We start from the raw sequence: 16894 nt of genomic DNA, 5'->3' as shown, positions 1-16894 counted from the left end.
CTTCGACCGGTGCTAAGTGAATCAATGCAGCGTGGGATAAACCAAAACACAGACACTGCATTGGTTCATCCAGCGCTACATTGATTGGCTGAGCAGCAGTGGAAGAACTAATCACAGCCATTGCTTCCTAGAAGTGGGATTTATGAATCCCGTAACCAGGAAGTGATGTTGTACGAGCGGCTGAGGACTGCGGGAACCGTATTGAACCTCTAAAGAGCAGTGAAAGGGACCTTAAATGTAGGCTTATTTTTGGGGTAGGGCTTATATTTCAAGCCTCCCAAAAAATTAGTCTAGGGCTTATTTTCAGGGTAGGTCTTATTCTTGGGGAACCAGGGTATCAACACTATTACATGCATAGTTTAGATTGCAGAGGAAAAACCTGATGGCAAGTTCCCTTTAACTGCCTCAAATCAATTAAAGCAAATATGTTTTCAGAATTAGTCCAAAATTCTGATTTGCCTCATCCTATCCCTACTCACGTCAAGGATAACGACATATTCGCAAGACAGGTTTTAGAGGAAATATGAAGTGAGAATGTGCAACCCAGGAATCCTTCACATCTCAGAATGCCCTACCAGGGATTTCTGAGAATCGCCACTAGCTGGTTAGTCCAGGTAATATTCCTGTCTGGTAATTACAGGAAGTTAATGTAATGCTAATTACTTCTGCTTACTGGCAGCCTGCTTGGGTCTCTTTCACTCGACTCTTCTGCTTGGCCCCTATCCCTAATAAATCCCAGGTTATGGCTTGTAGAGGAGAAAAAGACACGTTACAACTCTACATATCCTCACACTATGTTGGTTCCTCCTGATGAAGCCTCCATTGCAGATTCCATTAACAGAAATAGCTTTATGCTATCGGAACATCAGACACCGCGGTGGAACCTGACGGACAGCAATAGAGGTCAAAGGCGTCTGTAAATGCTTCCATTGTGCAATGGTTTTGGCGCCGTACTGCAGTTTCTGTTCATATGTATGTAAAACAATGTGGTCACGAGTCAAGGTCATCCATGAGATATATTACAACTAGTGGTCCACCGGCATAAGAGGGGTCTAGATCTCATGACTGCAGAGAATGCCGTCAGATGGCTCAGTCATATCCTTTGGCTAATATTTTTTACATATTGGCCACAGAATGAATAACCACTATTCATAAGCAGCTTCCTTTAGCTTTTTTTTGCTTATTACTGATTTTTTGAAGGACCACTTTAACCCCTTAAAGGCCATTATACACGGAACGATTCAAAAAACTGTAGGATGGTTCAAAGCTCGACGGTAATCGCTCAGTGTAAACACGGACAGCGATTGAACGCCGAATGATAATTCGTTTGTTGATCATGTTATGCAGATTTTTATAAAAATCACCGTTCAGTCCTTCGTAAGTCGTTACGTGTAAAGAGTAATCGTTCATTCGTTCACATTCGCCGGTACAGTGCCCTGAATGACCAATGACTGAGTGAACGGGCGAATGGTGAAAAGTGTAAACCGTTATCTGCATCTGTAAACGGACGGCATTTTAAAGGGGTTGTCCCGCGCCGAAACGGGTTGTTTTTTTTTCAAACCCCCCCCCCCGTTCGGCACGAGACAACCCCGATGCAGGGACTTAAAAAAAAAACCGCACAGCGCTTACCTGAATCCCCGCTCTCCGGTGACTTCTTACTTACCAATTGAAGATGGCCGCCGGGATCTTCTCCCTCGGTGGACTGCAGGGCTTCTGTGCGGTCCATTGCCGATTCCAGCCTCCTGATTGGCTGGAATCGGCACGTGACCGGGCGGAGCTACACGGAGCTGACATCCTGCACGAGCGGCCCCATTGAGAAAAGAAGAAGACCCGGACTGCGCAAGCGCGGCTAATTTGGCCATTAGACGCCGAAAATTAGTCGGCTCCATGGAAACGAGGACGCTAGCAACGGAGCAGGTAAGTAAAAAACTTCTGTATGGCTCATAATTAATGCACAATGTACATTACAAAGTGCATTAATATGGCCATACAGAAGTGTATAGACCCACTTGCTGCCGCGGGACAACCCCTTTAAGGCAAACAACTCAGTCGTCGTTCACTCGTTCCAACGATTTCTCGCTTCATGTAAATGTCCTCTAAGTCCATTTTTAACTCCTTAGTGACGTAACTAATTTTAGCCTTAAGAACCAGTAAATCATTTCCTCTCGTGTTCCCAAGGTTGTCATTTTTCTTCCCGTCGACGTAGCTGTGGGAGACCTTGTATTTTCCCGGATGAGTTCTAATTTTTATAGGAACAGATAGGGTACATGTAATGTACTGAGTCACTTATTAGTTTATTTCCAGGGAGGGGAAAAAAAAGGAAAAAAACAAGCAATTTCACTAATGTTCTTTGGAATTTATTTTTACGGTGTTGACCATCTGGTATAAATATTATGGTAACTTTATTCTTTGGGTCATATTTTTTTTATACATTTTTTTTTCTGTAAAACCATTTAGGATGCTGTGGTCAGCAATGACCGTGACATGTAAGGGGTTAAACAGCATAGGGGAACAATTAGATGAGCAAGTGCTCATATGTAATAATCACACATCAAATATGTTCTCTGATTAATAATGGGGGATGATAAATGTGAACAAAAGTCCATTTCATTCTCCTGCCTGTCCCAGGGGAAGGGTACGACGGTTTGCTGCTGCCTGCTCCCTCCCCTGCTCTGCACACAGACTGAAGTGACAGCTGTCAGTATTCCCTACCCTACTTCAAATGGCTATAAGTCTGTTTCGTAGATCAAAAGTACGTCTAAAGAAATGATAGAAAGGGAACTATAGACGTTTGAGGTAGAACGAGTTCTGTTCATTAAAAATTGTAATGTCCTTTTCTTGTTGATATCGAGCTTGCCTGTATGAAGTTAGCCTTACTAGATTGAGCAAACTCATGACGAACGTACAACTCAGTACAACTCACTGGTATCCTCTCCAATACTGGACCAACCCTTTTCAGAATCTTGAACTGGATATTATCCCATTCCCACCCACATTTGTCTAGATTTACTAGACTCCATAAGCTAATGCAACATCCCCCACCACCCCCTTCTACCTTCCCTCTCTGAATACCCTTCTTTTATTCCTTGTCTTCTTCCTTTCGTTTTCTCTTCTTTCTCTCCATTCTCTATATTTATATGCCGCTCTTTTCAGCATACAATTGTAGGAAAGTTTAACTTGACACTGTAAAGAGTTATGATAACTTTCTGGGGACCATTAGTTTACCCTTTCTGTTGCTTCATAATGGGTTTCACTGGGATAAGAGAACAATAGCTTTTGAATGGCTTAAGATAAACTTGTCACAGAAAGTTATCTTATCACAGCCGGGGCTCATTTTACATAAACGTATTTTGCTGCGTACTGTATGCGTATATTTTGTGAGCCTAATACACAATGCTAAAAGCCCATTCATTTACATTTGTCCAGTCAGACCTGCATTTTTCATGCCCCCCCCCCCCCCCAAAAAAACACAGCATGTCCTATTTCGGCGCGTATTAAGCACAATTATAGTCTGTAGGCAATAAATACGCATGTTACTGCGTACTGTGTATTACACATGTAAATAATACATGCATACTACACATACAACATACACCTGTATGAGCAAGCTGTCAAGTTAAACTTTGCTACAACTGTATACAATGTTAGTTGTACTTCTGTGATACTTGTAGTAGAATGCACTGCACTTTTGCCCTATAGGTTTATATTCTACATTTGTGATACTGTTAATAGAACCCACTGTACTTTTATACCATTCGGATATTGACATTTACTCAAGGTTGTTTACTTTGCAATTAGTATGACGGAGCGATTGTTCTGGCTTCCTATATCCCCAATTTGCTGAAAGCATTCAATGAAATGATGTGAAAATTTAAAAAAAGGCCAACAATATAATCTTTGTATTTTTTAACTGATGTATGATTTTTGGCTTCAGCTGATCTCCACCCTATCCTCATGCTCAGTGAACAAAGTCAGAAAAGTTCTCGGACTTTCCCCCAGTTTCATAGCTACTGAGCCTATGTGATTTAGGACTTCTGATGAACATCACAGGCATGTGCTGTAGGTAGGATTCTCTACCAAAGTAATGAAAAATAGAAATCTCCTTCAAGCATGCTGGAAGAAGAACCGGAGCTTCAGTAATGAATGCTAAAAGATTTCACTTCACAGTCATCCAAAGCGTTCCAAAAAGAAAATCCATTGGCAAGCTTTGTGAAGTAGTACATGTAAATGCAGCAATATGTGACTGTGCCATTATCTATCACTTGCCTCAACAAGCTGGCATGGAGAATCCGCTCCAAGAGAAGCATTTTTTATTAATTAGACGTTACTGCTTTGCAAACATTCTCCTACTTGTTTAGTAATCTGTGGCATATGCTGTTCTTTTAGCAATATGGTGCCTGGTATGCACATAGACAGAAACACGGTTTTCAGTCCTTGACTAAATATATAAGGAATGCGTACTGTTATACGGTTAGGCCTCCTGCGCACAATTGTATTTCTGATCAGTACAACCGATCTGTACAGAGTGCATACATTACTATACGGCCATACTGTACTTCCGTATGTCTCTGATATCATATGTAAGGCCGGTTTCACATGGCCGACAAAACTGCGCAATTTTCCCGCGATGCGACAGTGCTACAAATCACATGTATGTGAAGTCTATGCTTTCCTATTGGTTCCTTCACATTAGCGATGTTTTGTAGGCTGCAACATTGCGAGGAAAAAAAATCGTGGATTGCTAAATATTACCGTGATTTGCAATGTTTTGTAGCCCATGTTTCCCTATGGAGCCTTCCTAGATCCCTTCTTATACTGCGTTATCATGCGGTGCAATGCAACTTTTACAGACGGGACTCCTACTGTAAAAGCCCTAAACTAAGCCTTAGCGGCATTAAAAAAAAAAAAAAAAGAGAATACATCACCTCTCAGTTCCCCGTTCATCTTCCCTAAAGCTCCGGTAGACTTGCTTGAAGTCTTCTGTCATCACTTCCTGGTCAGGGGTTCAAATTCCCCGCCTCCAGGAAGCGCTGGCTGTGATTGGTTCTCGAGTTCCGCGGCTCAGCCAGTCAGAGCCAGCGCTCAATGAACCAATCATAGGCATCCACTGATTGGCTGTGATTGGTTCATAGAGCACTGGCTCTGAGCCGCCGCGCTCGAGAACCAATCAAAGCCAGTGCTTCCTGGAGGTGGGGAATATGAACCCCTGACAAGGAAGTGCTGAGAAGTTCCGGGAAACTGCAGAGAAGACACGGCGGAGTGAACAGCGGCTGTTAGGTGATGTTTTGGGGTTTTTCATGCAGCTAGAGCCCGTAATTCAAGTCAACACCAACCCCCCCGCCCCCACGAATATCCCGGCAAGAACTTTTTATTCCCTATTGGATTTCCTACAAATCTACCCAAATAAAAATTGCGGCATGCTTTATCAGATGCAACATATCCAGCAGCACTTCAGAGGGTACATGTATGAACAAAACTAACCATTACATTGTAAACTAATTAACCCCTTATGTTGCTGTCTCCGAGCAGCGGTAGGCATGTCGATTTCAGAGGTCTGTCACTTTTGTGTTTTTGTGCTGTAGTTTGGGAGAACGTATATCTTATCTTCTTATATATTAGTTCCTGCAGAGAGATGCAAATGCTGCCAGCAAGAAGACCAAAGTATTCAGGCTCCGCCCACCTTACCGCTGCTGAGTGACAGAGTTCTCGCTATAAACTGTAATAAAGCTGCAAATCGGTGGCAGAGAGGCAGATGGAGCCTGCATCTCATAAATACATTGGATTCTGTGCTGGCAGCACTTGCATCCCGCTTCAAGGACCAAGATGGAAGTGTTAAGGCAGCAGTATACAGTCCTAAGCGCTCTCTCTCTCGGTCTGTCTGTCTGTCTCTCTTTTCCTAAACTACAGTACAATAACACATGTGACAGAACTCTGAAATTAGTCTGCCAATACTTTATGCTACCCTCTTTGACATGTTCCATTTAAAGGGGTTGTCTCTTTACTGGACAACTTACCTGCTATAGCTCCAAGTGACTTAAAATAACTAACAGAGTAGTACTTGTCCTCCGCTATTGGAATCCAGCGCTGTTGCCCCACCATCCTCCTTGTGACTGTGATGACGACATCACAGGAAGTCACTAGCCTACTTCAGCCAATCAGAGACTGAAGCAACACCTCTTGTTCTCCTGGAATCAGCACTTACATCCTGGGCATCATGATGCCAGGACCACAGAATGGTGACCCTGCAGCCTCTGACCAGTTTCAGCGTTCAGGTGACTTCCCGTCATTTTCACAACAATCACCGGGAGGATGGTGGGGCAATGGCACTGGATCCCTATGGCAGAAGACAGGTAAGTACTGCTCTGTTTGTTATTTTAAGACACTTTTGAGTTATAGCAGGAAAGTGGTTCGGTAACTAGACAACACCTTCAAACAATTCCAGCAAGAGGAAAGAGGGCCATGATAACAAGAGCTTAAAATCTATCAGAAAACAAAGGTGACACAAAAGGGAAAAGTGCTTGTACAGAGCAGTAATGTGAAGGAGTGTGGGGGATATGAAGGGGTGAGGTTCTGAGGAATAATGGTGATAAAAGGACAGGAGTTCATTTATAAAATATGACAGATCTGCCTATAAAGATGTGTTTTTAAAGGCATGCTTAAAAAAGTGCATGTTGGCATTCAATCCGATTGTCCAGGATAGCAAATTCGAGAGAACTGATGCAGCACGAGAAAAATCTTGGAGATGGGAGTGGGAATTTGGGATCATGGAAGATGGTTGTCTGAATGCAAAGCATGGGAAGGGTGGTAGAAAGAAATGAGGAAGGAGATGTAAGGTGCAGCCATGTGGACAACTAAGGAGTATAGAAGAAGTGTAACTTGAAGCTCCTGGGGCCCAATGCAAAAACTGTAACAGGGCCCCCAACTATAATGCTTTATTCATAGTACTGGGCTCTCTATATGGAGAAGAGAAGCCTTATGGGCCCCCTAAGGCTCCTGGGCCCGGGTGCAACCGCATCCCCTGCATCCTCTATAGTTACGCCCTTGGAGTATAGGGACTATTCCATAAGAGGAATCCTAGAGCGGTAAACGGCTCTGCTGTTACTCAGGTTACCAAAAAAAACTTAGGTAGTACTATCTATAACTCAAACGTCTATCCAAAAACCTATGGTCAACAGCATCAGTTAAGTCACAGAATTACAGTTGCTCCTTATACATAACTGCCAAGGAGAAGTTGGTAGACAAGGCTGAAATGAATAGAAGCAAGCTGGGGCAAAGGCTGGCGGAGGACATGGCGAAAAATGTTATCAAATTGGTTCCCAAGGAAAAATAGATTAATGGCTCATTGGGTAGCGGCCTTCATTCTCCAAAGGTGTCTGAACAATGAGAAGGGTGGAATCTGTTAGGTTGCTCTGAGCATCGGCTCCAGCTTTTCCTTGCACCAGTTCCGATAAGTTTCTGTCACTGCGTTTTCCCGAAAGAGCTTTTTTTTTTTTTGCAAAAAAAATGTTTCCACAAACCGCTGTCCTTTCCAGGGAAGATAATGGGAAGGGCGCAGCGGATGCACCAGTAAGTGACCTTTCGTGTATTTAGCTAAATCAACATTATAATAAAGTTCAGGCACCACAGTTAATAAATCTTACCTGAGTGACATCGTTAAAATTGGCATGTCCTAAGCAACCGTTGCTCCCGCTGCCAAATGTCATGATGATACCCCTGTCTGGAGAGAGAGATGAAAGCCTGAAAACAATCACTTACATTTCATTTTCTTATTTCTAGTTTCCCAAGTGAATGACAACCACAATATTATGTCCATGAAGCCCGCTAGAAAGTCATATAGATTGCATCTAAATGATTTTCCAGTTTTTCCATCCGCACCTGTCAAACAGGCAGTAAACAGGTCACCGCAGGACACATGCTTGATGGTAACTCCAGACTGGCCCTCCAAAAAGCGTGAAATGAACTGAGGCTGTGCATGCTCCATAGAGCCAGGAAGAGAAGGAGTTCCCGTGCCAATCGGAGGTGCCTAAAAGAACAATGAAAAAAATATTACAAGGACATGTTAAAAGAGCGGTATAGAACCAGAATCCACTTAAAGGGGTTGTCAAAGTATACTAAGTTTTTTTTTTGTTTTTTTTTTTAAATGACGGGGCATGCTATTAAATATAAAAAAGGAACTTTTTTATACTTTGACAACCCCTTTAATTAAATTGCACTGACTTTTTCTAGTACAAAGACAAGTGCAATTCAATAAGCTGGATCATAAATGCATTTAGAGAAAAAAAGATGCTCTTCTATTAATGCTGCAGAAAAGCATCAAGGTCTCTGATGAATCACACAGCAGTCATACAATAGCATTAGTTCTATATATGTGTATTAATACAATAAATCTCCACGGAATCAATCACTGCAGAATCATTCATTACTAAAATCAAACTACAATATTATATATACAGTCATGAGAAAAACTAAAAACACACCCAAAAAATCATCTGGTCCTTATAAGGTCTTAAAATTACATAAATACAACCTCAGATGGACACCACCACCTGACAAATTATATGTGTTATTATTTATTTTACAAAAACTAGGCCAAAATGCAGAAGCAGTGTGTGAAAAAAATTAAGTACACCCTTACTGCTTCCATAGGAATTAAGAGGGTAAGTAGTAACTAGGTGCTGCAAATCAAATGCCGGTCTGGAGCATTCAGAAACATTTTAACACAATGCCAAAGAGCAAAGACATCAGCAATGATCTTAAAGAAGCAATTGTTGCTGTCCATCAATCTGGGAAGGGTTATAAGGCCAAATAATTTGGAGACCATCATTCAACACAGAGAAGGATTATTCACAAGTAAAAACGTTCAAGACAGCTTCCCACCAAATGTACCCCAAGATCGCACCGTGCAAGGCTCAGGCAAATTGCAAAAAAAACCAAGAGCTATATCTCAGATTCTAAAGGCCTCATTAGCATGGTAAATGTTTAAGTTTATGACAGTACGATTAGAAAAAGAATGACCAAGTTTGGCTTGTTTGGAAAAGTTGCCAGGGGAAGGCCTCCTCTTTCTAAAAAGAACATGGCAGCACGGCTTTGCAAAGTGGACGTTATGGCCAAAAACCAGACACAACATATTAACACAAATACCTCATATACCAGCTGTCAAGCACAGTGGTGGAGGGTGATGATTTGGGCTTGCTTTGCAGCAGCAGGACCCAGGGACCTTGCAGTCATTGAGTCAACCATGAACTTCTCTGCATACTATAGTATTCTAGAGCCAAATGTAAAACCACCTATCCAAAAGCTAAAGCTTGGCCAAAACTGGGTCCTGCAATGGGGACAGTGATCCCACCCCAGTAAATCTACAATAGAATGGCTGAAAAAAAAAAAAGAAAATAATTGAGGTCTTGCAATGGCCTAGTCAAAGTCGAAACCTCAACCCAACTGAAATGCTGTGGTGGGACCTTAAAGAGGTTTTCCAAGTTATTTCTTTTACATACTTTTGGGTTCCCCATGCCTAAAACGTTATGAAATAAGTATACTCACCGTCGTGCCAGACCACCTTTTTGTAAACAACTCACGTGACCACTGCAGAACTAGTAAGCAGAGAACCGGAAGAGTGTGGCGGGGGAGCATCGCGGCAGCTGGAGGGGGAGTATTGTCTTTCTTTTTTTTCTGTAGACTGCATTCCCCACTACCCCCAACAACCTTGGAAAACCCCTTTTAAGACAGCTGCACATAAATGAATGGCCACAAACCTCAATGACCTAAAGCAACCTTGTAAGGAAGAGTGGGACAAGATTCCTCCAGAACGATGTGAGATCGGAAAAATCCTACAGAAAACTTAATGGTTGCTCAATGTGGTTCTACAGGTTATTGACTAATGGGGTGTACTTAGTTTTTCACGCACTGTTTCTGCATTTTGGCCTAGTTTTTGTAAAATAAATAATGACACGGTGTACTCTGTCATCTGTTGTTCACCTGAGGTTGTAATTACCTAATTTTAAAACCTTCTAAAGACCAGATGACTTTTTTATGTCCCGATATATAAAATCATACAATTCAAAGACGGTGGACTTATTGTTGCTCATGACTGTATATACATATATATGGCAAGACATATCAGTGGCAACCCACTTTTCGCCTAGCTTCCTTCTGTGCTGTACTATTATGGCGCTTCACAGGAACCAGCTTACAAAATAGAAGGTTGAAAGGAGACTTAAGAGCAGTCTACAAATATCTGAAGGGCTGTCACAGTGCAGAGGGATCAGCCCTATTCTCATTTACACAAGGAAAGACTAGAAGCAATGGGGTGAAATTGAAAGGGTGGAGACACAGACTAGATATTAGACAGTGAGGGTGATCAATGAGTGGAACAGGTTACCACAGGAGGTGGCGAGTTCTCCTTCAAAGGAAGTTTTCAAACAGAGACTGGACAGACATCTGTTTGGGATGATTTAGTGAATCCTGCACTGAGAAGAGATTGGACCTAAGGACGTAATAGTATGGTGCAGGCCAAGGAGAGGTTGAAGAGGCTGTCCCATCAGAAAGAACACTTTTCAGTAAGTAGTCCGCTCAAGTCATCCTCATCCAGCAGCGTAATTTGCTGTAGGGAAAGCTGCGGCCAGCCAGGCACTTCCAATGTAGCATTACAGAACAGCCATCGACATCATAAAGCTGGGTCCTCCACTCAAGATGTCGATAGGGCATATGTGCAGGGGTTGTCTTTTTGGAACAACCCTTTTAATAGTTGCCAAAACTATGCTAAGTTTACCACCTAGAGGATAATGAAATAAATCATATCCTACTGTAGATCCAGGTAGTGAGTGACCTCCTCAACCATCGTCTTCTGCCTGGCTAGCTGACAATCCTCTCATCTAAACTTCCCTTTCCACTTTACTATGTATTCTTTATTTGCTTGGTTTTTACCATAAAACAGATACAAGTTTCTTGTCTGTCAAGAGTCAAAGACTCTCACCTCCCACATGATAATCCTCCCAGACTTGGTGACTCCTGCTTTCTGTGTTCGTCCCGCTGACACCTGGACCACCTCTGTATTCAGCATTGGGAGCCGGAGAGGAGTGCTGATCCCACTTCCCCAAGTGTACACAGAGGATAGAGGAGGAGGGATACCTGGCTTAGCGGTAGAATACCCGGCACGTCCACCTAATCGTAACAAATCAACACAAACATGACAATTAACTGAACATCCGAGCGGTGTGCTCCAGCACAACATGTCCTGGCAAACCCGGTGAGAATCGGAAATAATGGAATGTGCTGCACGGAGCTGCCGTTGGCTCCATAATAGGCACCTGTCATGTTAAATTAATGAATGGCCAATCTGTAGCAGCATTTCATTAGCGCACTGATAGCATCTTCACATTAATGACAATTGATATATATGTAGCTTCCACGAAACAGCACATAAATTCAGAGTGTTTGCATCAGAAGAACACAAAGAAACAAGCATAGGCTGGAATACGACTGAATTATGGCCAACCAGAAAGTTATATTCCAGTGCTGAGACTATGTATAAGATGATCCGGGGGTTGGTAAGAGAATAGGTTCTCCTTAAAGGGGTTTTGTCATTAAAAAAAAAAATATATATATATATATCTAAACTTACCTATTGCTTCCCTGTCAGTCTCCTTATCACATCTTCTCCTGGTTGAGCTTCTCCAGTGCCCCAGATCAGCTCACTGCAGACTGGGACCAGCTTGTTATGAGGGCTGCATATCTCAAATTCCTTCCGGCTGGGTCAGTGAAGGTCACATCCCTGTGCTGTAGCTTCACTGCCTAGGAAGGAATTATAATCTATTTCAGAGATAGCTCTCTTGAACAATCACTGAAGAAGATAGGCAGTCCCCCTGCTGACCTGTGAGCTGTGACGTAACGTTCATTGGTTGGCAGGCAGAAGACTGCCAACCAAATGTACATAACCTCACAGGAAGGAGAAGAATCAGGCAGCTGGAGGTGAAATGACCCCCTGGACTGCAGGAGACAGGAGAAGATAAGGGAGGTGAAGATCTGGTAAGTAGACTGATGGGGGAGGAATAGAGAAGTATAGAATTTTTCTTGTTTAGTGACAGAATCCCTTTAAGGAAATCACCTAGAAGATTTGTGAGGAGACTTATAAGCCCATCCATGCTCCTCTGGGAAACATGCAAATAAGATAGAACATGCTCTCCTTAAGGAGAAACAATTTTCTTTCCTGATCTATGTCAAAGAGCTCTCCCTAGCCAAGTCAGAAATCTATTGCATACCGGTGAGAAGGAAAACCCCCCGAAATAGCTGTCTGTGTATGGATTCTGGCTTGGTTTCCCCTAATCATTGTTATAAGGCTTGTATAAAGAGTCTAACATTGACTTGCAGGAAAGATGCCATCCAATAGGTGGCGCTGCAGAGAAGTTGCTCTAAAATGAACTAATCACACTCAGGAAGCAGCATCGACTTTGGTAACCTCACATAACTAGAGTGGCGTCAGTTTTCTTTACAAATGTGTAGACAAACATGTAGACGGTATTATATCTCGATACACTTACTACATAATTTTGAAAGACTTTTGGGAAAACTTTTTAGACTGTATTCACAGGACACCGACTTTACAGAAAATCTTTTTTGCAGCGGACCTGCACGCAGATAGTTCATCAAATTACAATAGAGGCTAACATTTGAAACTTTGCTGTGCATCATCCACAATAATGAACATGCTATGGATTATAAAGCCTGCAGCGATTCAGTATTCCTCCAAGCTTATGAATGAGGGTACAAAATACCCCATTAACATACACAGAGGATCCTGTGAGGATTTTGGCACATAGAGTAATCTGCACATAAACCCTGACAGTGTCACCATGGCTCTAGTACGGGCTTGTTCACATCAGCACTCAGGGTAGTGGGAAAACAGCAACCCCCTGCCCAAACAGATCCTTCTTATAAAGGATCCGAACGGCATCAAATGGACCCCATTAAGTATAATGGAGTCAGCTTGGTTTCTGTCCGGGCTTATGGCTTTTTACAGGGTAAAATAGCACAGCATGCTGCACCATTTCATCCGCAACGGAGGTAGTGAACTGAACCGCTGATGTGAACGAGTCCTAACTTGCTGGTTAATGTCGCTGGCAGATGACAAATAGTGGTCTGCACTTATATGGTCTTTCAAGCTCAGGTAATGTTGCGTATGGCAAAATCCAATGTGCTATTTCACGTGGCGCCAATTTGTGACTTTTCCATGCAGAAACTCTTAAATGGGGAAAATTAATTGGCTTCTACTAGAGATGAGCGAGCATACTCGCTAAGGACAATTGCTCGATCGAGCATTGTCCTTAGCGAGTATCTCCCCGCTCGGAAGAAAAGGTTCGGCTGCCGGCACGGGTGACAGGTGAGTTGCGGCCATGAGCAGGGGGGAGAGAGAGATCTCCCCTCCGTTCCTCCCCGCCAGCCGCCGGCAGCCAAATCTTTGCTCCCGAGCGGGCAGGTACTCACTAAGGGCAATGCTCGATCGAGCAATTACCCTTAGCGAGTATGCTCGCTCATCTCTAGCTTCTACCTCATTGGGGTTGTTTTGCCTTCCTCTGGATCAACATTGGAGGGTAATAGGCTGAATTGGATGGACAAGTGTCATGACGTATGTTACTATGTAATCTACATGAAGAATGAATATGCTTGTTGTCCTTGTGGATTATTTTTCACAGCAACGTGGACAAAAATCCACCAGGACTTTTTCTGGAGTAACAAAACCACATTCAAATGCATGTTAGCAGATAGGTGAAATGTTAGCGGAGCGGAGGAGGATTTTAGTATGAAATCCACTGTAAAATCCTCCCCAAATCCTGAACATGTGAAGAAGCTCTAATTACACTACACTGTACCAAAAAACAGATGCCATCTCCTTGATGACCTTTTCGGAAGAACGGTATTCTCTCTAACAAGAGTTTGTAGTACAGCAAAGAGTTGATTCTTTTTTTTAAACCAGATATAAAACCGATCTACGTATAATTACTCCAAGATAACACTTGTAAGCAATGTAATATAACGAACACCCAGCTCGGAAATCCTCACCGCGGGATCTGGCGCTGGGGATCCGGCCAGCTGGCCGTCCACGACTTACTGCAGGCATCGCTGCCAGAGGCTTCTCCACCCTACAGAGAAGAGAAAAGATTGTTCATTAAGATTGCAAGACTTTATAAAGGGAAACGCTTTTGGACTCCCTAATGAATAACTATTTGGTCCTGCAGAACCTGAATGTTCGAGCTGTTGTCTGAGAACACAGGCCGCTGAGACAAGTGACACATCCAGATTTTTGCACTGTTCAGATGTCTCACCCACATTTGGATGAAACCTAGCAGCATGTAGTAGTGCACAATACCAAGATTTATGATCCATTACTAGAGAAGGAGCAAGTCAGGGGATGCTCTACATATCTGGAACACGATTAGATCAATAAACCCAATTAAACATAGCAATTATTTCAGAGCAGCAATTAATGATGGCGGATATTGAAAATGTTTAGTCTGTAAGGCCGGGAGTACACGACTGTATATTGGCCGCATCCATGGAAGTGCATCCCAACCTGACTGTGAGCCTCCTGATCAGAACTCCGAGCATCATAGAAATTTATGGTGTTCAGAGTTTGGGGTCAGGAGGCTTGGGGAAAGGCCGGGACGCACTTCAGTATTACAGACGCAAAACCTTTGCCAATATACAGTAGTGTGCTCCCGACCTAAGTGGGACATTTACCATTCTCATAAATATCTTACATATGATAGAAGCAGTACATTGACTCTGATGGGATCTGTAGGATATCTGTCATGCCGCCCAGCCTCTTTTCGGATAAAATAGGGCAACATGCAGTGCCACTTTGCCCAGGGTTTTGTACTTGATCTGAGCTGAAGTCTCCATTTGGCAAATGTGAACAGGAACTTAGTTTGTTTATATGAAAGTAAGGGTAATAATGTACAGTGATAATATATAGGAGGATATGGTACTCAGTAATACAGCAGAAATCAGTTTTATGTACGTCAGGCTTTATTCCCATGAGCGCATATACACCGCGTATGTAAAGCATTGATGTCTAATGCAGCCGCGTATGTAAAGCATTGATGTCTAATGCAGCCGTTCACATGGGCAAATACACAAAGCGTAAATACGCCGGCAGTGCAAAAAAATGAATATATGCGTGGCCGGCGCATATAAGCTCAGTCAAAACATAGTTCTGGAACTATGTTTTGGCCAATATATGCAGGCAGGGCCTAAAGACTCCTATGGGAGCAGGGAAAGAGAAGGGAGAGGGAGGCATTTATGCAGCGTCCAACACTGCAAAAAGCTTACAGGTGCCTCTATATAGGCATTGAAAGGCATCCCGAGGATTTTGGCAGAGCGAGGGTTTTTAGGGGTGCGGCGTATTTTTTTGCTAAAAACAACGCTCGCGGTTTTGTGAATGCGTGAGAGAACGCTGGCCATGATCGCGGGGAAAAAAAGCCCATTCAGGCGCTTATATGGAGCAGGCGTAAAAACATAAATGCTGTCGCCGTATATACGCTCGTGGGAAAGAGCCCTCAGATTAATTTTCAGTAAGGAAAACTAATTATTAATGGTTAATTGTTGTTCCAGTTACACTGCGCAATCATCGTCATGAATGCTCATACTCATTCGGATCTTACGATGATCCCCCGATCCTGGATAAGCCAAGATAGCTGCACTGTTTCTCTATTTGATGCGCAGTGTGGATCAGTAGTCTAAGACACTACATGCTGCTCTGATTGGCCAGTGCTACTCATGTTAGCAGCACCGGCCAATCAGAGTAACGTGTAGTATCAGGCAGTGATGTATGTAGTGGTAGATTTATCAAAGGAGGCAAATGTAGTCATAAATCTGTCCCAACATAAATAATAAAATACGATTACCTGTAACTTACACAATGACACCATTCTTGATAAGTGTGGGCCTTAGGCCTCATCTCCAGGAGCATGCACGGATTCCACATGGGGAATCCCGCATGGAATCTGCCCGTGCCCGGCGACCCCGCATACCTGTCCGTGTCTTGAAGTTCTGTACTGCGGATGTGTGCAGAAGTGCCGACTGGCGTACATGCAGAGCACGTTTTTTTTTCTTTCAAATTCCTGCCTTTCCTGCGGAATCTGCGGCACGTCCGGAGATTAGACCGCAGATTAGACGGCTTCCATTGACTTCAATGGAAGCCGTCTGTGCGGGAACCGCAGTAAAATGGAGCATGCTGCAATTTTTCATCCGCGAGCGGAAATCATTTTCCATGGCATGCTATGGAGAGTTATCGCTGCGGAATTTCGGAGCCGGACGCCAACTCCGGACTCCGCTGCAAAAATCCGCCTGTGGATATGAGTTTACTGTTTATTGCAGAGGGGAGCCTGGTGTGGAAGGCAAGCATTAGATAGTTATCTTATAAAATCAGTAGCTTAGAGAATCTGACAACTCTGAGAAGGCTGTGTCATGTAATAAGTGTGATGTGTTTAAGTCAAAGTCATTTCACATTAATTATAGAAATGTAAGGTTATGTAACCGGGCGAAGGAGTACTTAATAGTAATTCCCATCACAGCTGTCCTTATATACATGGCATATGAAGAGGAGAACAACCACCTACACAACCCACTCCCCACACCAGCACAACCACTAAGTGGTGGGAGGAGGTAAGCAGATTCATAAGCAGATCTGGAGTTTAGAAAACTTGTTTCATTTCTATAGACTGTTCTGGATTACATAGAATACAGTGATTAAGGCCACTCTCACACACAGCGTGGGCAAAATGCCGCGATTATGATCACAGCGTTTTGCCGCGATTATACCGCCATTTTCGGCCGCAGGTTACTGAGTCTGACAGCGGTTTTTAATGGACCCCATCATGGTCATGGGTAATTGGGGGAG

The 16894-nt window shown here is 43.1% G+C and overlaps 1 protein-coding gene across 2 annotated transcripts in view; it reads right to left on the bottom strand.

Moving 5' to 3' along the window:
- The window catches only part of NEK8 (NIMA related kinase 8), a 59932-nt gene that overhangs the window by 22128 nt on the left and 20910 nt on the right, over window positions 1–16894 (bottom strand). For both annotated transcript variants that reach the window (XR_010792544.1, XM_066599555.1), the window contains exons 6-9: window positions 14056–14135; window positions 10973–11160; window positions 7876–8023; window positions 7641–7717 (exon numbers count right to left, since the gene is read on the bottom strand). Coding sequence is in view for 1 of the 2 variants with exons in the window: in XM_066599555.1 (XP_066455652.1) it covers window positions 7641–7717; window positions 7876–8023; window positions 10973–11160; window positions 14056–14135 (493 nt within the window). In the remaining variant the exon portion in view is untranslated. The remainder of the gene's footprint in view (window positions 1–7640; window positions 7718–7875; window positions 8024–10972; window positions 11161–14055; window positions 14136–16894) is intronic.

The sequence above is a fragment of the Eleutherodactylus coqui genome, chromosome 4 (genome assembly GCF_035609145.1).
Source record: "Eleutherodactylus coqui strain aEleCoq1 chromosome 4, aEleCoq1.hap1, whole genome shotgun sequence".
NCBI classification, from domain to species: Eukaryota; Metazoa; Chordata; class Amphibia; order Anura; family Eleutherodactylidae; genus Eleutherodactylus; species Eleutherodactylus coqui.
This window is presented reverse-complemented; position numbering and strand designations above follow the sequence as displayed.